The sequence below is a fragment of the Pteropus vampyrus genome, unplaced genomic scaffold (genome assembly GCF_000151845.1).
Source record: "Pteropus vampyrus isolate Shadow unplaced genomic scaffold, Pvam_2.0 Scaffold56, whole genome shotgun sequence".
In the NCBI taxonomy this organism is placed as follows: Eukaryota; Metazoa; Chordata; class Mammalia; order Chiroptera; family Pteropodidae; genus Pteropus; species Pteropus vampyrus.
In genome coordinates, this window is record NW_011888837.1 from 3,851,295 (window position 1) to 3,875,164 (window position 23,870).

Sequence of the window (23,870 nt, forward strand, 5' to 3'; positions counted from 1 at the left end):
CTGCTATAAACATTCTTGAACTAGCCTTTTGTCGACATATGCACTCATTTCTCTTGAGAAAATTCCCCAGAGTGCAATTGTGGGGTCATAAGGTGTGTCCGTTTCATTTCATTGAGTTCTTCCAAATATGCTTTGAGACTTCTCTATTTCTCTCTTCTAATCTTTCTTCTCTACTACCACCTAAAGCTTCTCCCTTCTGCTTTTGTTATTAGGCCTGCTTCCCGACTGCCATTTTTCTCCTCACAGGACAAGAAGAAGCAGTCACCCCTCCCAGAAGCTCGCAAGATAATGTAGACCCCACGGACTGCCAGATCTTTACACTCACCCCTCCACCTGTCACAAGAAGCCCTGTGACAAGGATCCAGCCCATCACAAGGAAGCCAATGACAAGGATCCAACCTATCACAAGAACACCAAAGTGTCCTTTCCATTTTTTTCTACCACGAAGGCCCGGAGTCCACATTAGGTTTCCAAACAGAGCTTTCCTCCCTCCGAAGTGCAACCACCGTGTTCAGTTCTACCCATTTTTTTGGCCACACAGTCGCCTTACTCCTCATTATAACTATTTCGCCAGAAGAAGATTCTGGACAGGAAGCTCATCTGAGGAAAGCAGAAAGAAGAGATAAGCCCCAAACATGATGAAGCAAAAGAAGCCAATGTCTCACAAAAGACTATGAGATTTTTGTTTTCTTTTTCCAAATTAAAACTATTGGATTTAAAGATTAAGTATCTTAAACGCCACTGACTAGATATCATTCTCCTTGTCAACAGTGAAGATATTGGTTTATAGTTTATTCATGTTTACAAAATAGGAGCAGTAACATTATTCTTATTTCCAACTTTCTATGATCACAGGATATCTATGCATTTAAAATCCTAATTTGGATAATTCCAATAATTCCTATCCATTCTGAGATGACAGAAGAATCACTCTTTTAAATTAGGGTAAAAAACATTTTAAAAAATTGAGATTGTTTTAAACAAAATGAAGACATTAATGACACCCTTTTGTACTCACTGGAAACCTTACAGAGCAAGGTGCATTTACAAAGTGAACTTTAAAAAAGATTATAGAAAACAGAAAGCTTTATTTTAATCTCTGACAGGGATGTATATAGTGGTTATTTATTCATTGACTATTATGTATTAATTGAGATATAATTGACATAACATTATATTAGTTTCAGGTGTACAACTTAATGATTCAATATTTGTATTTACTGCAAAATGATCACCACAATGAGTCCAGTTAACAGCCATCCCCAAACATAGTTGCAAAAATTTTTTTCTTGGGATAATGTTCAAGATCCACTCAGTTTTCCAACAACAAGAAATTATAAAGATGAAAACAAAACAAAGTTATGAGGAGTCTGACTATAGATAATACTTTAAGGCTATCATAAACTAAATTACCTATTCCCTCTCAAAAAAAATGTTCTACCTGTAAAAAATAAATGTACTTTAATGTTAACTTTTTAAACAACCAGTGCAAATTAGCTTGACAAGTATCTCACTGTTTCATCATATAGATACTAAGTTAAATGATGCACTTCCCCTAAAACTTTTACCATGGGTCTAGGCTCAAAAGTCTGATTAAGTTTACATGGATGTTCTCATAACTCTAGAATTCCACAGACATAAGTTCATACAACTATAGGAACCTTGTATTCCGAAAGTGCAATATAAATAACATGTCCCCCAGATTGCACTGATGGTTGTTTCTGTAGCCATTCTGTAAAAGACTGCTCTGTTTGTGCCGCTCATCTTGCCTGTAACATAGGAATTTTGGTTTTGCATATTTGGTCAGTGTCTTACATCTGTTCCTCCCAAGAACTATGTACAAAAGAGAGAGAGAGAAAGAGAGAGAGAGAACGAAGAAAGAAAGAAAGAAAGAAAGAAAGAAAGAAAAAGGAAGGAAGGAAGGAAAGAAGGAAGGAAAGAAGGAAGGGAGGGAGGGAGGGAGGGAGGGAAGGAAGATGTGAAAATGCTGGGAATGTTGCCTGGGAAATGGAGAGAGATTGCTGTGCATGCTAACTGTATTAAAAGATAAAAAGAAAAAAAGAAAAAACTATTTCCTTTACTCACTTGATAGCAAATTTTTGTATAAGAACAGATATTTGCTTCAAACTGGCAAGTGTAAATAAAACCTATATTTGGAAGCCTCATTAAGAAACTATATTTTGTAATAAACTTGCCCTCTTTTTAACTCTCTTTTTGGTTAGTGGGGCAAAAGCAGAAAGGGCCAACTTTGGGCAAACTTGAAGACAGAAAAAGGTTTGGATGCGACTCTCTCCTCCCTTTCAGGGCCCGTCCTCTATCATGGTGCGCTCACCGTGGCTCGCCACTCACTTGGGTACTCCGCTCACCGCTCACAAGGCCTCCAACTTCTCCAAACCAACCTGGCTTTGACTGGACTTTCTCTTTCCAAACATTAAAATTTTTGCAATCCAAAACTTAACTGACCTGAAATCTAATCCCTAAAGGCCTTGCTCCATGATGTTAAACCTCAGAAAAACTAAGAGAAACTGAAGACGGATTAACAGTTTCAATGAGTTAGTCATTGCATCTATTATTGAAAGCGAGCTAGTCCTGTAGTGTTTCATAGTGAGGGCCTTTTTCAAAATAATTCTGGATAAAACTGCATCATTCCTTACCTTTGAACATGTATAGAATTACCTGTATAAAAAATGCAGCCCACACCTGCAAGTAAAAGCATATGCTTCTGTAACTTTTCTAAAAAAATTACATTCTTATGGTTAATAAAATTTTCTCTTAAAATAGTGTAGTGATGCCTAGAAAGTTTATATACTTGGGGATAGTCTTCAGTCACTAATGCCTCAAAGTGAGTGAGTTTATCAAATGAGTTCCTCTTAGCATATAGGTGGAATTAGCTGTTTTTGAACCAATGGGAGTTTTTGGAAGAGTGTGATAAATTCATCTTTTGCTTTGCGGCAGAAATAGCCTATGCAAGTCTCAAGTTCTAATTATGCTAATCAGATTCAGGCATAACCTAAATCTAATCATCAGACAAACCCAAACTGAGGAACATTTACAAGACAACTGAGTAATTTTGAGGGTTTCGGCCCTGTAATCCTCAAAAATGTAAATGTCGTGGTAGACAAAGTTTAAAGAAGATTAAAGAGACATGATAGCTAGACGTAACATATAATCCCTGAGGCGGGAAGGAAAAGAAGAGATTGCCACGAAGAATATTATTGGGACGACTGGTAAATTTTTAATGTGGACCATGTTTTAGGTGATAGTATTTTATCAGTGTAAAATTTTGTGAATTTCATAATTAGGTAAGAGACAATCCTTATAATAAAACTCTGAAGTATTTTAGGGTAAAGTAGTATGATTTCTGCAACCAAATCTCAAATTATGGAAAAAGTGTGTGTGAGAGAAAGAGAGAGAAGGAAGGATGGAAAGGAGGGAGAGTAATAAAGTAAACACAGCAACATGTTTTTACAACTGATGAATTTCAATGAAGGATACATGGGAGTACAATTCTTGCAACTCTTCTGTAGTTTGAAATTATTTCAAAATGAAAGTAAAAGACATTGCTGAAAGCAACACAGAGGAGTTAGTTAACACTATGGGGTAATCATTCTGCAATTTATAAATGTATCAAATCAATACATTGTAAACCTTTAACTTACACATGTTATATGCCACTTATATCTCAAAAATCTGGGGGGAAAGTTGTAGTTCATTGAAATATCACCTTACAACAGTAAGCAGACTGAATATTTTTTGGTATGTATCAGTAAGTATTTGTATTTTCCAACTAGTGCAAATTTAAACCAAAATTTTTAAACAGCCTTCAATATAACTGTATACTTCATACAGGTGACTAGCCAAAAAAAAAAAACCACACACAAAACGAGATAAACATACATTCCAAACAGAAAATATCTCTCACAATTTCAACATTAGAAATTTATGATAAGCATGAATTGAACAGTAGCAGTTTAATGATTTGTTTATAAGGGACCGTAGCAAATAAACTATTACATCTGAAACATCTTGACACAGATGTACTGGTCCTTATAGGGGCTGCATGACCTGGCCTCCCTACCCCATTCCCAGCCTCTTCCTCTCTGACCCCGCCTCACACTCCTCTCTTCCTTTCTCTCTCTACTCCAAACACACTACCCTCACTGTTCCTCAAACTAAGCACACTGGCTCCTCAGGGCTGGTGCCCCTGCTGTCCCTCTGTCTACAATGCCCTTGCCCCAGATGTCCACAGTATCCACATGGGTCCATCCCTCACTTCTTTCAGCACATTCATAAAATGCCACCTCTCAGGTCCCTGACCACCTTATCCAAATGTGCAGGCACAGACCCACTTCCTTTCTATTCCCACCTTTATTTTTGTCCCTAGCATGAATCACATTCAATCATTCCATATGTATTCTTAGTTATCTTTATTATTTGTATTTCATATAAGACACTAAGTTCCTTAAAGGCAGAGAATTGTGTTTACTGTGTTCACTCCTTTATCTCCAGGACTTAAAATCATGCCTGTATATAGTAGGGACCCAAAAAATATTGGTTAAATAAATGAACTTTTAAACCACCTGATATTTAACCCTATTTGCTTTCAAATCAGTTCCCACATATCAGGGGAAGTCTCAGGATTTTTAAATCTTCTCCAGAAAAAAAGAACTTTTATTGAGGTGAGAAAGGTAAGGTACACATATCCCTCTCAAGTAAAACAATTACTGGCCACTGGAGCATGTGTTCAACCTTCTTTCAGAAAGTCTAACATGATTTTTTCTCTGTTTTACTGCAGATAAAATTTCTCTTTTAGTACTTTGTTGGAGGATAGATCAGAATGATAACCAGAGATAGAGAATCCTTCAATTTAATTGGTTATTGAATTTTGTAATTTTTTCAGGCTTTATTATTAGAATCTATCATCCTTTTTTAAAAAACAAAACAAAACAAAAACTGAGTCTAATCCTTTTTGTAAAGTCCCTTCTCCAAGGCCAGGCCAAGACACATAGGTCTTTTGGGAAGGTTAACTATCTGAGATGCCTTTTCAAACTGTTATTCTTCAAATAGTGTTCAACAGGCAAGAAGAAACGGACTTTCTGAGGACAAAATTTATATACATCTTGGCTTATATTCTAAACAAGGCATTTCTTACATGTTCTGCACACAATGGACATTTTAACATCTTTGGAAATACCTTTCACGATTTTCCTTCACCTGGAGAGTTAGATGCTCACCCTCATCCAAGATAGCAGAAGATTTCATACAGAAATAAATTTGTATTCGAAATGTATTTTAAATTTCTTCTGTTTCCATACTGGCAAAGTATTTCTTCTTTTCTGTAATCTCTTTTTCAGTTCTCTTTGGTGATTTTTTTTTCTCAAATCAACGCGTTAAGAGTTATAGTAAACGCTTAATTTTAGGCACAAAAGTGATTATTTTCCCTAACTGACGTGAACAACAGGCCCTGCACTTTTTCAAATTCAGAATTTCAGTGGACTGACTGCTAACTTGACACACGTACTAGCTGACTGACATCAAGGCCAGAAACATGTGTGGGCTGCACCATGCAAACTCCCTATGCTGCATTTCTATATAATCAAGAAAGCCAGGGCCAGTGTGGACTAATTTTCAAATTTCCAGTCATCATGAGCATCAACTCACTTTTTAGGCTTATACAGAAATCACACTTGATAAACATATTTCCAGTTAATTCCAAAGATCCTCAGAGCCCTTTTAGGACTGGCACTTGGGAAGTGGCCTGATTGGCCTTTCTACTGCCCTGATTTTGCCCACATTTCATCGTTGTGAGGCAAATTTACTTTGATAATTCTCCGACTTCTTTATTATTCAGGACTCTCAGCAAAGTCCATAGCTCCTCCCCATTATCCTCATCCTCCCACCAGCCTAGTCCTCCTCCAACCTGGTTTGCCTTGCTGACCTGAGTCACCAGTTACCTGCTGACATTAGGGGAGCCCTGACACAAGACGGAGGCCATATGCATTTGGTTTCTTCTGTTCCCACTACGCTTCATACACTACTTTGAGACTAGACTATCAGAGTATTTAACTATCAATGTTCATTAGGGTGCACATCTCCACTGGTGGTACCATCTGATGGACCAGCTACGGTTTGAGGTACCAGCTTTTCTTTGCCACCTCTGTGATTCTAATAGATTAAGCACTCCTTGAACACTGGGCCCTTAAAAATGAAAAAGCAGGCCATGTATTGCATGGACAAAGGGAACAGGCGATACCTCTCAGGTAAAATTCATCACAGGATTTTAGCATTTTTCCCTTTGGGAAGGATATGGGTTACAGTGAATGTGACTTTACTGCCACCTACTGGATGACAGCTTGGTAGCACTGGGCTATCCTTGGCAGAGCCAAAGGATATAAGGCCAACTGTAGCACCCCTAAATTCATATGCTTCATCCCTCTCTCCACGGAGGGGGAAGTGCTTATCTCTCATTCACTTATTTCCTTCCAAGACCCAACAGAAGAAAAGGGACCTGACCACCTTACTTAAGAAGAAAAGTGTAATTAAAACTATAGTCTTCTGGTTAGGCTGCATTTCCCGGTAAAAAACAATTATTTTTTATCTCGATATATTTTGAACTAAACTATATTATCAGAATCTGGTATTTGTCTTTGTTTCCATCCAGCATGTAGGAAACACATTTACAGAGGAAAATCTCCAATAGTCAAGCTAAAAACTGCTTTTCAAATGATATTTAATGTCTATTCACAGATCCAGCCTTATATAGTAGCACAACTAAGATAAAGAAGCCAATAAGGAGAGAATCACACAAGAAAACACATCTTCCATGCCACCATTTCAACAGAGAGTCAGCTATTCTAACCAAACAAGAGATTCTCAATCAGGAGAACCAGGTTTTAAGCCTGAGTCTGTCACAGCGTTTACCAGGTAGTCTTTACAAGACATGTTACTTTATGACCAGGCTGCTTGTATCACTGACTGTACAAGAAAATTAACTTGCCATCTCTATAGCTAAAGTTTCCAAAAAAGAATTAACAGATTATTTCAAACATTTGTTAAATACCATACTGTGTTATATATATTGTTTATAGTCTCATAATCAAACAAATGCAAATAAAAACCATCTATGGAGCTCAATATCATATAATATTTATTAATTTTAAAACATACATACACACAGCAAGCCCACTTCCCCCTACCAGTATTACATACACATATTTATTGTTAGTATGTGGCTTAATCATAACCTTGTAAGGAGAGACTTAGCTACCTTAAATTGAAAAAAAAAAAAAAAGATTATTTTAGTTCAGTACCTATAGCCTCAATTTGCAAAATCTTTTTTCAAGTAGTTCTGCTGAGGTTCTAACCAGATGTGACCCTCAAGTCTCAACTTGGACTTATAATGAACAATTTTTAGTATCTTAATCTAAAATTCACAAAATGTTTTAAAAGATACCAAAAGCAAATATAGAAATGAGAAGGTAACCCATCCTAGACCCTCAGACATTAAGGTGATATTTTCACACTGATCTTTAAATAAAAATAACATTGAAGTACCTGGGCAGCCATTTGATTTCTAAGTATTGTCTGTTTTCTATGTTGTAGTGTCCATTGGCAACATTTTTCAAAGTAAAAATAAAATAATATTTTAATGTGAAGCCTATTAATGTCTATACACTAATTTTGTTCAGCACATTAGCCATATCAATCTAGTCCAACATCTGCTCAGAGGTTAAAGACAGAGCTTCAAAATCAAGATCAAATTTTAATTGAACCACCTTCTACATTGCAGCCCCTTATTTTGCTTCCTCCTGAATGTCCTACTCTTTTGAGGCCCAAGTATCTATGGTCAGAATTCCAATATTAAGCTCCACAGAGTAAGTAATAGAGAAAAGTGCTAGTTAAAGGCTCAGTCTAAGTTCTAGTCAATGCCTTTTTGGAAAAAAAAAAAAAAATCATTAATTGGTTAATGCAAAAAAAAAATTCTAGTCTCCTTAACAACCATTCTCTAAAATGATAACTGCAGAGCATGACTGAAAACCCAGAAACCAAACCACTAGAGCCAAATTGGTTTAACTCTCCCACCTAAAAGTTGTGGACCAGTACATTATAAAAGATGCGTGCAGCACAGGTAAATAATTTTGCAACTTGGTTAAAAGCTGTTGGGAAGGCTTAAGTATTTGAGGAAACAAGAAGACAGGAACATCTCTGGGTTCTGTCTAATATCTCTGGAATATTAGATAGATAATCTGTCTAACATCACCTTCAAACTATCGGTGGATAGGAGTGAAGTCTGTAACAGTGGACATTCCCTCCCAAAGTCTCCTCACCAGAGGAGTTCGATAGCAATTGGCTCAGAGAAGAGTAATCAGTCTTAGTCAGTTGGTAATACTGCTTCCCATCTCTTAATTTTGTATGTATACCTCTCTTGTCAATGAGAAGTGCAGTATCCAACTCCGGGGTATACCTAAGAAATTATCTTTTACCACCCTTGTTCCAATTGCATTCCTGTACACAGGAACATTAGCACCAGAATCTTATGATGCAGAGGACTGGCTATCGAGTGCCAGCTGTACTAAGTCATTAGAAATAAAAAGTTTCTTTCTGAAATTTGCATTAGTGTGGTTCTCAGAAGATCGGCACAGAGGCAGATTTTCATACACTGATCAAATACCTACAATAATCACAGAAACCAAAGAAATACGTCTATCCAGAGATAGCAGTTACATATCTCCTTAAAGCCTATAAACAAGCAAGAATTTTAAATGTGTTTTTATAGTTAGGTTAGGGGAAAGGAAACATTTTTCTCTTACTGATCCTAGTTTTTTCATTTTCTTCAACTAATCCTAGTTTTTAGCATCCACCTCCACCAAACACACTCCTAAATAAATGTACACATTTATACAGACAACACACAATGTTCAATACATAACATGACCTTTTATAATGTTTCTCTCTTCCTCTTTTTACTCACTTCTAATCTTAGGTAACTTTAAATGCACAATCTATTAGTAGTAAATATACACACATGTAACAAGAACCAAATCATTATTCTTTCATTGAGTATATCTTGAAATAGCATCAGTGGACTTGAAAGGTGATGGGATAACAGTTGGGAGGAGCATTTGTTCAATCTTCCTTTGAAATACTTGAAAGGAAGTATTTGTCTTTCCTTCTGCTAGACCTTTCTCAGAAAATGCAGGCAGTTCAGAAGTAAATGATCAAAACAACGAATATCTCTTCTTAGGACGTCAGCAGTTTTGTTGCAAGACGATGTCATCTCAAGCTAGAACAGCATCTGAAAGTACAGGGGGATATGTGCCACCAACTATTTTGCATAAAATCTTTCTAGAACTTGATTGCTATCTCACTTACTTTCTCACATTGCATATATAGATATATAATATATTTCCCATGAAAGGTTACACAGCTTTAAGTATGAGACATCAGACCTACCCAATTCAGAACCAAAATGACATTCAGTGCTGGTGTTCCATTCGAGGTAAGTCAGCCTCCGAATCATCTGACAAGGGAGATCCTGGTACCTATAAATAAATAAACGAGCATTATAAGTTCTTGATAATTATAAAAGTCCCACTTTCCAAAAATCTCAATTCTTGTTCAAATATCAGAAGTTTAAAATTAACTATTCATAGCTCAAGTTGCTTATACAGAAGAAGATGAAATAAGGGAATATTATTCTTTGACCTCTTTGTTTATACATATATGAAAAGACACTTATGGTGTTCCAGGAGAGTCGAAACCACTACAACCGCTCTCTCCTACTCATTACCGAACAAACAAACAAACAAACAAACAAACAAACAAAAACCTTTAGGGAAAAATACAAAAAAAAAAGAACTGAGGATTAAGAAATGGAGTCAAAACTTGGAGACACAACCCTTTATATAGAGGTTATTTTTTCAATCCTGTAGGTTTGCCCAAAAGTCTATCCTAGTCTCAAAGTGGTGAGGAAGTACAGGAGGCTAAGAGTCTGAAAGAAAACCCATCTTTATAGCCAGAGAAACCAGGAAAAGGGGTCCCTGTAGGCCAAAAAGTATGGAAGGAATTCTGGAAGGAAGAGAACTAGAGAAGGGGATCCTCTAATTCTCTGTATAAACCCACAGAAGTCTCCGTCCACCTCCTGAGGTATGCATTCATGGATAGCTCCAAACCAGTATAGCAAAGGCTTAGCCAACTGCACTGAGATTTGAATCACTTGCACAAATCTCCAAGTAACTCCTGAACTACATAAGTGCAGGACAGACGCAAACTAGGTAACAAAGACTTAGAGAACTGAGATTTACATCACCTGTCACAAAAGCTAAGGCAGAATTTACAGTGTGAACCAAACTTGGGTGACTTCCTGCTAAAACAAAAATTTCAACATTCTCCAGAGTACTACAACAAGACCCAGAGGCTATACAATATAACATCACAATGTCCTAGATATAATCCAAAATTACCAGACATAAAAACATCCAGGAAAGTGTGATCAATTTTCAAAGGAAAAGGCAATCAACAGATATCAGTCCTGAGATGGCCCAGATGTTGGGACTTTATATACATAGTTACACACTTACACACACACACACACACACACACACACACACACACACACACACACACAGTTTAAAGTAGCCATTATAACCATGTGACATGAGGTAAAGGAAAACATATTTGAAATGAAGGGACAGGAATTCTTAGTAGAGAAGTAGAAATTCTAAAAAAGAACCGAGTAGATATTTTTAAAAATACCATATCTGCAATTTTAAAACCTCACTGGATGGGCTTAATAGCAGAATGGAATTGACAAAGTAAAGAGTCAAAAAAGTTTAAGACAGATCAATAGAAAAGTCCCAGTCTTGGGGTGGTTCCATAGTGTAGTGGAAGTCCTGGGTTTGCCCCCCGGGTGGAGCCACAGACCATACCCCAGGTGTACCAGATCTCCCAAGTGTGCCGGGAGCACCAGGTCCTGGGTGCACACTGTGAGCATGTAGGAGGAGATGCCCCACCTTCAGAGATCCAGTTCTTAAGGGGAGATGGCAACAACCGTAGGTCAGGGGTGGAAGTGGGGTGCAGGGGTAGAATTAAGAAGGGAGAATAAAAAAGAAAATACCCAATCTTAAGGATAGAGAGAAAAAAGATTGAAGAGCATGGATAAAGTCTCAAGAACTTGTGAGAAAATGCCAAAAGGTCTAACACATATGTCACTAGAATCTCAGAAGGAGAAAAGGTTGTGGCAGAAAAAAAGTTTGAAGAAATAATGACCAAAAAAACTTCCCCAATTTGGTAAAAGAGATAAATTTACAGATTCAAGAAGCTCAAGAAACACCCTCCCCTCAAGAGAAACTATGCCTAGAGACATATCATATTCAAACTACTGAACATAAAAGATAAAGATTAAATCTTGGAAACAGTTAGAGAAAAATGAAACATTACATTACATACAGGGGAATAACAATTCAAATACCTGAGAATTTCCCCCCAGAAATCATAGAGATCAGAAGACAGAGAAATAACATCTTTATAGTCCTGGGAGGAAAACTTTTTAAGAACAACCTACCAACTCAAATTTTATACCCAGTGACAATATATTTCAGGAATGAAGGCAAAATCAAGTCATTCTCAAATGAAGGAAAATTGAAAGAGTTTGTCACCGTCAGACCTGCTCTGCAAGAAATGCTAAAGGAAGTTTTTCAGGCTGAAGGAAAATAATGCCAGAAAATAAAACTGTAATCTTTAAGATAGAAGAATAGAAATTGCCATAATATAGTGGCGTTTTCAATGTATGTAAATAAAATACATATGATAACTCTATAAGTTCAGGTTAGGGGAAAGGGAAGTATGTTTGCGAGGTTTCTATATTTTATAAGTGGCATAATATTTATCTAAGTAGACTGTGAAAGATTAGTTATATACACTGTAACCCTGAGAGTACTCACTTAAAGAATAATACAAAGAGATTTCTTTCAAAAGCCAACACTAAAAATATTTAAATACAAAAGAAGACTGGGAAGGGAAAACGGAGGAACAAATAATAAAAAGGCGGAGCTAGATCTAAACATATCAATAATCTTATTAAATATTCATGGCCTAAATATTTAGAAGAAGGCAGAATTCTAAAGATATTCTCCTAAGATTCTTAACCCTTGTTAGTCAACCAAACTAATTTAGCTACTGCTGTGAAGGACCTTTGCACATGGAATTAATGCTACTAATCAGCTAACCCTAAAATAGAGAGATTATCCTGGTGGGCCCAATGTCATCACATGCACCCTTAAAAGCAGAAGAATGAGACAGAGAGATGAGGCAGAAGGGGAGGTAAGAGAAAGTCAAAGGGTAAAAAGGATGTAGCCGCTGTTGCTGGCTTTGAAGATGCTGGAGCTAAGCTATAAGCCAAGGAGCACAGGTGGCCTCTAGAAGCTGAAAACAGTCCCTGCATGTCAGCCAGAAAGCAATCTGTGTCTCACGACCATACAGAACTATATTCTACCAACAACCTGAATGAGCCCGGAAACAGATTTTCCCCTAGAGCCTCCAGAAAGAAATGCAGCCCTGCTGAAATCTTGATTTTGGCCTGTGAGACTCTTAAGGAAAGAATCAGCTGTGTCCAGGCTCCTGACCCATGGAAACTGAAATCATGAATGGGTATTGTTTTTAAGTTGGTAGTAATTTGTCAGCAGCAATAGAAAACGAATACACATTCCAATTTGAATAATTGGAATAGACAGAATGAATGCAAAGAAAAGACCCTACTCACATTCACTTGGCAAAAGGAACACTTTAAATATAAAAACCAGATAGGTGGAAAGTAAATGAAAAATAAAAAGGTATACCATGAAAACAAATAAGTATAAGTAGGCTGGAGTGACTATTTTAATCTTAAATGAAACAGACTTCAAGGCACAGAGCATTACAAAAGATAAAGACAAATTTCATAATGATAAAAAGGACATGTATCAGAAGACAAAACAATTATAAAGATGTACGTACCTAATAACAGAGATTTAAAATAAATGAAGCAAAAATAAACAGATGTAAGAGATAAACAGACAATTCCACAATCATAGTAAAAGATTTTGACAGCACTCTTTCAGTAACTTGATGGAACTAAATAAACAAAAAGTCATTAAGGACATAGAAGATCTGAACAACACTGACAACCGCCTTAATCTAATTTCACATTTACAGAACACTACATCCAACAACTAAAGAATATGCATTATTTTTAAGGGAACAAGGTTCATTCAGCAATATAGACCATATATACTGGGCCATAAAAAACATCTCAATGAATCTAAAAAAAAAAAAAAAAAAAATCATACAGAGCATATTCTCTGACCACATGGAACTAAATTAGAAATCAATAATGATAAAGTATCTAGAGAAATCCCAACTATCTAACTATTAAACACATTTCCGAATAATACATGGGTTAAAGAAGAAATTAAAAGGGAAATAAAATGTTTGGACTGAATGATAATGAAACTACAACATATCAAAATTTGTAGACAAAAGCTAAAACAGTGTTTACAGGGAAAAATGTCTAGCTATGTGCATAAGGTCATAACGTGTGTAAGTGTGTAGAGGGCGGGGGAGTGAGACATGTATTATGTAACACTTAACTTACAAAAATCTCTCTTACAGGTTGTTCCAGAAGGTACATAGTAGACTTTTATAAATGTGAAAAATTTTGTGTTATATACAGAAAGAAAATGTAGTTCAACGTATCGATGAACAGCATAAAGTGAGTGCAAGGCAAGTCTTAGCTCCTGCCAGATCAATCCAATCTCCTGTTGCTTCTCTTTCCATTCAGATTGTCCACACACAAGCTCATGTTATATTGGTGTTAATTTATATTTTTGCTACACCTGCTTTCTCCTTTATTGTATTTTAAATACAACTGAAAACTGAACAAGTAAATTGAAAGCAAATAACAAAACCAGTTATATTATAAAAAGATTAATTCAGAACAACAAATAAAAATATTGAAGAAGTGTGAAGGCAGCCAAAGCCTTTCTTCCATTGTATGGAACTAGATTTAATTATGTCAACTCTGAAAAGTGGTTTTGAACAATAGTGCACTCTCAAAGAGCAAATGAAAAATTCTGCACCTTTAAAATCCACATTAAGCTTAGAAGTATACAAGTAATTTATTGAGACCTGTAGTTCCTAAATGTAAAGTTTGTGACAGTGATTAATCTTCACACAACAGGAATTTGTTTAGTTTTGATTATGTTGCTACAGAAATTATTGGCAAGAGATAAAGTAACAGCAGTCAACAAACCTTTTTCTCAGTGTCATTGGGTGACTGCCTCTGTAATTTGTTATCCTCGACAATATTACTCTCCTTGTTTGTAGAGCTCTACAAAATTATTTAAAAAGTAACAGTAGAAAAAAAGCATCCACATAGCTAAAAAGGCAACATGCAGTTGCTCTCTATGAAATGGAAATGAATGCTTAATGAGGATGGAGAATTCAATTCCAAAAAAAAGTTTCCAAGCATCAAGCAAAGATGTGATAACTGAAGTAAATGGGAAGTACAATAATACATAGCTAAAGTTTGCAGCAAGTTACAGTTCGCCCAGGAGATTAAAAAGTTTGCCAATTTTCTTGGTGTAAATATGAGTGATATAACTGTTGTTGATATAAAAATAGCAGAAATGTAAATATTCTTAACAGTTATGAGAAATTACAGAAAAAGATGACTAGGGAATAACAAAACTTTAACATGGATGGAGTGGATTGTCTTGGGAGAAAGTGTCAAATAGGCAACATATTTTAAAAAAATAAAAACAATTTCAGTGTCTCACTCTTTGCAAAATGGGTTATAACTTTAGGGTTAATGCAGTGAAATACTACAAGCTACCCCAAACCTATAGTTATGTAAAAGCTACTAGACCACACACACACACACACACATACACACACACACTTTTAATTATTAAAAAACTGGGAAATGTTGATATAAGTATATATGTAATAAAAGTACTAAGCGCAAAAAACCATAAACAAAATTTAGCAAGCAAAATTTAGCATGTCCATCCTTAAGAACAAATTCTCCCTAAGATACATTACTAGGAAGTATGAAGGAGACCTGAGTTCCACCCAACCTACAAAGTATTTCTGTACCTGATGTAACGCAACACTGGAGGCATGCAAGTCAATAGTGGCCAGAGTAGGAATTCGAGATTCTGAAAGATTTTTGTTCTCTTTCCTTATTAGCCTAGAATTTCGAGCTGCATAAAAATAACCATAAACACAGTGAACAAATTAGACATTTTTGTTAGTTGTTCACATTCTATATCTGTCCCTCTATATGTACTTATTATACATAATTTTACATATATATTTACATACTTAAAGGCGTAAAGTTACTATAGATTTTTAATATTCTGTTCATTTAACATGCATTTTAAATAATGTAAACAAAAGGGCTGAAAAAGTAAAAGCATTATAAACATACCTATGCCTTCCAAGGCTCTTAGTTCAGGGAGATGATTATAGTTTAGTTCGGGCAAATGGACATCTATCTTTGAGTATTCTCTTCTTTTCTTATTTGCCTGATGTAGGCTCTTTTCACTAGTGACCTAATATCATCAAAATGGTTAACACAAATGAATTAGCTTTGAGGTAAGTTAGGCTTCCCCTTTTGTAACTACTATGTTCAGATCCTAAAATTCATGGAATTGAAGGGTAGACTACTACAAAATTTGAGAATATCAATAACATACAAAACAATTTCATCTATTTCAAATCTCTTCCTCAGTAAATTATTTTAAATTGCTAACAAGTGGATTATTTGGTTGCTATGAGTTTCTACGTCTCCCTCTCCCAACGGTGTAAGTCCTGGCAAGCAGCAGAAGGTTAAAAGATGGGCATCACTGTCCTGGTCCTTCTGGCCAGCAAGGTCAAGCTTTATGACACTTGCTGAGCTCTTCAGCATATAGCTATGCTGTATTATGAAGACCTATGAAGTGCTACTGTCCACCTTGATTTTGAATAGTTCATCTTGTCATGTATATCACATTTCCTTGCTTGTTTTTTTGCTTTCCTAATATAGTGATGTTACAAAGTTTTAAAATATTTGTCCTGTCATGCTCCTCAGAGTTAATGCATGATACTATCTCTTAGGAACACAGTTTATCAAATAAAGAATTATAACTTTGATTATTTTCTAAATATTTCTTAGTATTATTACTTCATAGTTGATAAACTCTGAAAAAAATAATAAAGTGAAGAATAGTATATCACTTGAATTCTGTACCTTTATTACTTTGACATTCTTCCAATCTGTTTCATTTGAGAATGACAGAAACTCTATATTCTATCCACATTTTCAAAACACATGATGCATAGAAAGATTGTATGATTTGTTCAAAGAAAAGCTGCATATGTAAAATGAAATCATGTATATGTATGTGTATATACATTATATATATATATACACATATATATATATGTATATATATGTATATAAAATGAAATACACACAGAGACATATAATGACAACATTAAGCCACTGAGGTTCCTTAATGGCTCAAGTTTAATATTCTGTGAATTATGCCACTCTGCCTTCCAGAAAGTCTTCAGAAGTCTTGAAGTGAGCTTTTGAATTTCTTTCTTTCTTTTTTTTTTTTGTTTCTTTCTTTTGGATGTTTCCATTTATTCTTTTAATAGAATAAGTGCTAAGGCTCTAAGTTCAAATCAGCTACAAAATAAAATAATTAGTCCAAAAAAGCTATCTGCAAGTATAAAAAAATAATAAGATTATAAGTTCAAACGATTAGATTTACACATTCAAAGAATGATAACTAAAATACATCAGAGATGTTAATAATATATTTATTCACATCTCAGAATTAGGGCATGAAGCATGGGAGAAGAGTATTCCTTTTCAACTTAAAAGTTGAAGAAAGTTTAGCTTTAGCTCTGCCTCCATTAATTTTCATTAAGAAAAGATTCCAGTGGGTTTTCTCTCCACTAATCTTTACCTCCTTTCTTGATTGCCTGTTCCAAAGAAGGATAAACAGAAATAAGATCTAAAATCACCAGCCAGCGCTGTTTATGTAATGCCTTGAAAGAAGGCTAATATCGATTCCAGCAAAACTGTGTTGAGCCAGATACTTTGAAAAGCCTTGCTGAGCAAAATAATCTTCTAAAGCAGACCAGGAATGTAAAACACAAAATATCCACAAAGAAATCAAAAGGTAAGGTATATTGAAAAGGAGAGCACTATGGGTACAGAAATTGTAGACTAAGAAAAATTAAAAGAAAAAACAAATATGATGTCCAAATCATGAGAGACATGAAAAGAAGGCTATTTTTTCCAGCTTTGAGGGTAATGAAAAAGGTAGAGAAGGGAAATTTGTGAGAAAAATGCTCTTCTGGGAATATATTCATACCTCCCTTTCCCTGGCAGAAGAATTCATTCACATTTTTTAAGCAACTTCAATGTGCTAGACGCTGCTCTAAGATGTGGGGCAGAGCAGTGAGGAGAAGCACAAATCCTCACCTTGGAAGCTTACGTTGTAGTGGAGGAGACAGACAATATATAAATAAGAGGATACAGAGGATGTCAGTAATATGTAATGGAAAAAAATTAAGCAAGGAGAAGGGACAGAGAGTAATGGGAGACAAAATGAGTTATAATACTAGGGAAGACCTCGTAATAAGATTTCATGTAAGCCGAGGAGGAGAAAAAGCAAATTTCTTGGATTACCTGGGGAAAGAATTTCTAAAGCAAAGGAAATAACAAGTGCAAAAGCCCAATTATGGGAACATGTCTGGCCCTATTCCAGGAATAACAAGGAAATCAGTGTGGTTGGAATAGATTGATCAAGAATGAGAGTAGCTGGAGGTGGGATAGAGAGAACGGGGAGTGAGTCATTTAGGGACTTAAAGACCCTGTGAGGACTTCACTCTTTACTCAGATATGAGAAGCCAATGGAGGGTTTTGATTAGAAGAGTGACAATGATTTAACTTAACTTTAAAAAGAAGCATTTTGACAGCTATGTTGAGCATAATAATGCTCCTCTGAACCTTCAGAAGACATGAACCTTGTACAGGCTTCAACCATTACAATCTGACACTATGTTTTAATTTGCTGATCTTCTATTAGACCATGAGCTAGAAGAGAAAGATTGATTTATTCATTTCCAGTATCTTATACCTAATAGATAATCAATAAATATTTCTTAAATGAAGAAACAGAGTACTTTCACCACAAATCTGGTGTTAGTGAGATAAGACAATCTTCTCCTCTAAAAGAACTGATCACCAAGCATAAGGTTAAAAAAATTTACTGTTACCTAAAGAAATAAAACAGATGCCATTTTAATAACATCTTATATTTAAACTTCTAGACTTATAATACTTTATAAAACTTATTTAAACTTTAAGACTTTCACTTTTATGGTTATGATAGGCTGGGAAGATATATTGCCATATATTGCTGGCAACATCATAAATGAAACCTTATGTTTCATTTATGATGTTGCCAAATAAAATTCTGTTCTTCACTATCATATGTAATGTGAATCAAAGTCTAGAAATGACTTATGCTTGGTCTTCTACCAGTGAGAACAGTTTACTTACTGATGTGGTTACATTAATATTATAAATGCCTGATGGAGAATGTTTATTTGGTTTAACAAATGGAATACAATACTTCTTGGTTTTCTCATCCACTCTGTAACAACAACAAGAAAAATTCAAGTTAGAACCAGCAGTAACTATTTCTCAAGCACAAAACTAAATGATAGCATCAAATGACATGCAGTTTAATCAGAATTTAATTCCTATCCTTAAATATACTACGCACATAGATCTGGTAAAACGTTGTCCTTTACCACTATACTCATGCCTTCCACCCAGTCCCCAACTCCAACCAAATAAATTACCTTCCTTTCAGCAAAATTCCCAAAAGAAGCTTCTTTGTACCACTAAATGCCCACAGCCATACCATGCAACAACAGACCTTCAAAACCAATGATCTCTTTTATTATGACAACCTCCTTTCATGTTATAGACTAAATAGCTGTAGATTCTCATCTTAAACAATACTACTCTACTTTCTTAGAACTCAGGCTAAATTTTTTGACCAAATGCTAACAATTTCTAACACATAGGCCAAAAAGCCTTTTGAAACAGCAACCTGACAAGAATGAATAGCATCCAGAAGCCTGAGAGTAACACAATAGGGCTAAATTGACAATCACTTAAAATTTGCAAATATACCTTTAAACAATGTTTTGTTCTTATCTTCCAAATTCGTACCTGTAGCTCTGAACTCCTGGGATAGTCCCCATTCCAGAACTAATATTGGAAGCTACTGCAGAAAGATTGTGTGTAAGTGGGGGAATTGCCATGCCTGGATTTCTTGTATGGTCCATGCTGCCATTGCTGCAATCTCTGAGGCTGGATGAAGGCACTGTTTTGATGTGGCTTGTCCCGTTGTCATGGAGACAACTGGCATTTGAAGTTCGACTGATTTTTTCAATTTTTTCTCCATCGATTTTTGATCCTTTTATTTTAAATACTTTAGAATCCTTAATTTGGGGATCAGCATTGGTATCCTGACCATTAATAAAAATGTTATTAACATTAATGATCTGAGGAGAATGAATCGCCTCTTCCTATAAAGTAATTGTCAACTACAACAGAATTCCAGAGATATCTTTTTGTACCCCTGTTCTTTTTCATTCTACTATGGAATTAAAATTAAACCTGAGATTCTTAGTCAGATATTTCCTTTGAATGGAAATGCAATTCACATTAGCTCTGATATATATCAAATTTGTATGATTTATACATATATCAAATTTATACATATTGCAGTGGGAAGAAACATGGAAAAGGAATCAAGCATGCCCACTTTTGTTCTTATATATTTAGAGCCAGGAAACGCAAAATTGAGAAGTTGCCTCTTTTGGTTCACTTAAGAAAATGGGAACAGATTCTGAATAAATTAAATACACAAATCTCAATTTTAAAATGCTTTACTTTACATAAAATTCTAAAACTTATAGTTTTCTCTAGTATCATTTAAGGGAAAAAATGGTGTACACATGTGTCTGTGTCCATATATTGGTATGTGGGTATGCACATGCATGTCTAAATGTTCTTGAATGTATGTGATTTCCTGACAAGCTCTACTGTATAGTAGGCACTCAATACATGATATGTTAAGATTTTTAAAATAAGTAATATCTATAAAGAAGATACATTTTTACAACGAAGCTAAAAGTGAACTTGTTCACCACTCAGAAATTTTTTTAATCTTCGTTTTTTTCCTCCAAAAACTTATGGATATATTAAATTTAAATTTTAATACACTCATTAGAATATGGATATTTACCTGTACCACAAGTGTTTTTCTCTCCTCACTTAAGGAGTCATCTTTTTCTTTTTCCTTCTTTCTGTTTTGGGATTTTTTAGATAAAGAAATATTTCTGGCATCTTTCTGTACTTTTAACTGTAGTTCCTGAGAAAACCTATATAAAAATACATTTGTCAATAAAATAAAACTTTATGAGAAAGATAAATGTAGAAAAAAATTGGTTTTCAAGATTTTTAAAAATTGAGTGTTAAACTAGACTATGTTATTTAAAATCAGAAAAATTATGACCTAGATTAGCAGTTCTCAAAAGGCATTCTGCAGACCCCCGGGAATCCCTGAGAACCTTTCAGGAGGTTCGCAGGGTCAAAGCTATTCTTATCCTAATAAGATGACTTCTTTTTCATCGTGTTAGCATTTGCACTGATGATCTAAAAGCAATGATGGGTAAAACTGTAGGCATCTTACCAAGAACTGAAGCAGTGGCACCAAACTGTACTAGCAGCTATTTTATTCTTCATAGCCACACATTCTCAGGTAAAAAAAAAAAAATAGGGGGAGGAGTGGGGAATGGCAGTTTTGTTTAAGTATGTTCTCAATTAAAGCAGTAAAAAGTATTAATTTTATTAAATGTAAACCCTTGAACACGTCTTTTTTTTATATTCGATGTGACAAAATTGAAATATGCAAAAAGCACCTCTGATGCAAACCGAAGGGAAATGCTTGTCTTAAGAAAAGCACCTGATTGATTGAGATACAATCTTAAACTAGCTACTTTTTTCATGGAACATTTTTACTTGAAAGAAAGACTGACAGAAAAACTATGGTTATTCAGACTTAGGGTATTTGGCAGACATTTTCTTTTTAAATAATGAACAAAAAGGTGCTTGTTACTTCAAGGAAAACGATTGATAATATTTGTGTGAATGCTTAAATTCAAATTTTTATGGCAAATCAGAATTCTGTTAAACTTGTATCCACTACTTAGAGCTTAGCAGATTCCCAAAACTTAAAGACTTTTTCAATGAGAGAGAATGTGACTTTTTGATATTATATAATGAAATATGTCAATATTTTAAAGATCTGCATAACTTAGCAAAACAATTTTTGCCAAATGACTAATGTATGATGTCACAAAAGTATAAACTGGTAAAAGATCTATTCAAAGTGTGAGACAGAGAAATGGATTTTAATGTAAAAGGGTAAAAAAAGTTCATTGATATGGTCTCAGATTCTACAATGCAAATAACCTTTAAGAAACTACCAATGCCGAGTTTTAGCATAGTTTCAAAGTTTTGGGGATAGAATCAAAGAAGAATGCCCACAAGTCCCTAAAAGGGCTATTAAAATACTCTTCCATTTTCCAACAACATATTTTTGTTAGGCCAGGGTTTCTTCATATATTTCAACCAAAACAACATAAAACCACTAATTGAATGCAGAGACAAATATGAGAATCCAGGTATCTTTTACTAAGCTAGATATTAAACAGATTTGCAAAAATATAAAGCAATGTCATTGCCTCTCATCTTTCTATCTTTTGTTTCATCAGCTGCCCTGATGCCAGCAGCTCAAATAGCACAAGGGAATATGCCAGCAGCTCTGGCACCCACTGGTTTGGCACATCAAAGTCTCCAGCACATCAGCAGTGTCAGCAATGTCATAGGACTGTGTGTGTTGTGAGTTTGGCAACAACAGAAGATGGCACCTTTGCAAATTCATCAGTATCCAAGATGACGGTATCACACAGCTAGTAGAAACATAGAGATCAATGACCTGAGTGGTAGATGTCACCACAGGAAGACAGAAAGAAAGGCATGAAATGCCTGCTTCATGAAAACCAAGATCCCTGATTTAGTGAATGCAGGGGACCACTCCTGTGAATTCTGTTATTGGTAAATATTTGAGATCATGTAAAAGTAGCTAGGTAGAGAAATAAGAGAAATACTGTTTGTTACTGTTATAGAGGCCTTATTTTAACTCTAGCTTGGTGTGAAATGGAAAACATGAGTCAGTACTATACCTCTCAGCAAATCCATCCATATGAAAGAAATCATGGTGCAAGAGCTCAGCACAGAAGGGTCTTTTGTCTGGATCAATATGTAAGCATTTCTGAAAAACCAAAGAATACATACAACTTATATATTTTTTTAATTGTCTATATTTAAATTTCTAAATATAGAAAATACCTTTTCATAGTCTATGAATTTAAAACATCTATAATAAATGATAAAAAAAAATAAAGCATAAATCTAGACAATGACCACCAATGATTGCCAATATCACAAAAAGAAAGACCACCAGATAGATATTCAGTATCTCTAGATGGAAATATACAAACTCTTATGAAGTAGTACTGCCAAAAAAATCAACCTGATTCTGATCAAGCTCTAGCTCCACTATGAACTGGTAAGAAATACAGGACACAGAAGAACATATTAAACTATACTATGTGGGAAATTCTAAGGGATGAACAACTACTTTCTTCAACAAACAAATGGCATGGTTTAAACAAAAAAGAAAGAGATGAATAAGAGCTTATAAATTAATAATCTTAAAAGACATATCAACCAATTGCTTGACATGCAGACTTCATGTGAATCCTAATTCAAACTATGAAAAAGAAATTATGAGAAAATCAACGAAACTTTGAGCATTGGTGAGATGTTGTATGATATTAAGGAATTATTGTAAATTTTTAAAATTTAAAGCCCTTGCAGAATGGAAGAGAAAGAACCTGTGCTTATTATTGTGCTAGAATCTTTACATAGATGATGTTATTATAATGCAAGTCTTGTTCTGATTAATTGGAACCATTCAATGCCAGTAAAAAAAAGAGAGAGAGAGAGACTCAATAAGTAGCTTTAAATGAACAGAAAAAGTTCTACAGATAATTAAGGTCTTTATAAATGAAAAAATATAATATCTGTGATTCACTTCAAAGTATTCCCCCCAAAAAGTTAAATAAGATGTAGATAGTTGAACGAAGATTGTCAAAAGGTTGTTCATTGTTGAAGCTAGATGACAAGTATGTGAGGGTTCGTTATACTGCTACTCTTTCTACCTTTTTTTCTATGTTAGAAATTTCTATAAGAAAATATTTTGAAAGTTATATGAGTCTACTATAAGGGACATAAGTTTGGCAATATTTTTATTATTATTCCCTTTAAATCTTTTATAGACAGATAATAAAGCTGGCCTCAATGAAAAATATTTGCATTTGTTAGATTATGTAGAAAAGTAGAAAAGTACTATTCTAAGAACTTATTATAATTAGTTATAAGATTACTAAACTTTTTTATTGATTTAAATAACTAAAAAAGCAAAAAAATACCTTGGATAAATGTTATGTGCTCCTGGTGTCTTAGAAATACCACTAATAAGAATTTTTTGAGCTAATATATAATTCCAATGTCTAATTTTAGAGATAATTTGATCCATTGAGAACCTCCCTAATATCTTCCTCAATCAAATACAAGGCAAAGGTGATGACTATTTGTAAATTATCTTCAGCAAATCCAGTGGCTAAGC

General features: G+C 34.8%; 2 protein-coding genes across 2 annotated transcripts in view; one reads left to right on the top strand and one right to left on the bottom strand.

Moving 5' to 3' along the window:
* The window catches only part of ODAPH (odontogenesis associated phosphoprotein), an 11,031-nt gene extending 9,127 nt beyond the window's left edge, over window positions 1-1,904 (top strand). Inside the window, exon 2 of the mRNA XM_023530905.1 lies at window positions 247-1,904. Within this exon, the coding sequence (XP_023386673.1) occupies window positions 247-626 (380 nt within the window). The 3' untranslated portion in view covers window positions 627-1,904. The remainder of the gene's footprint in view (window positions 1-246) is intronic.
* A 5,220-nt stretch (window positions 1,905-7,124) lies between these two features.
* The window catches only part of CDKL2 (cyclin dependent kinase like 2), a 30,394-nt gene continuing 13,648 nt past the window's right edge, over window positions 7,125-23,870 (bottom strand). The window contains 8 exon segments of the mRNA XM_023530874.1: window positions 7,125-9,295; window positions 9,454-9,542; window positions 15,133-15,239; window positions 15,467-15,590; window positions 18,599-18,692; window positions 19,280-19,578; window positions 20,361-20,496; window positions 22,363-22,511. Coding sequence (XP_023386642.1) covers window positions 9,477-9,542; window positions 15,133-15,239; window positions 15,467-15,590; window positions 18,599-18,692; window positions 19,280-19,578; window positions 20,361-20,496; window positions 22,363-22,511 — 975 coding nt within the window. The 3' untranslated portion in view covers window positions 7,125-9,295; window positions 9,454-9,476.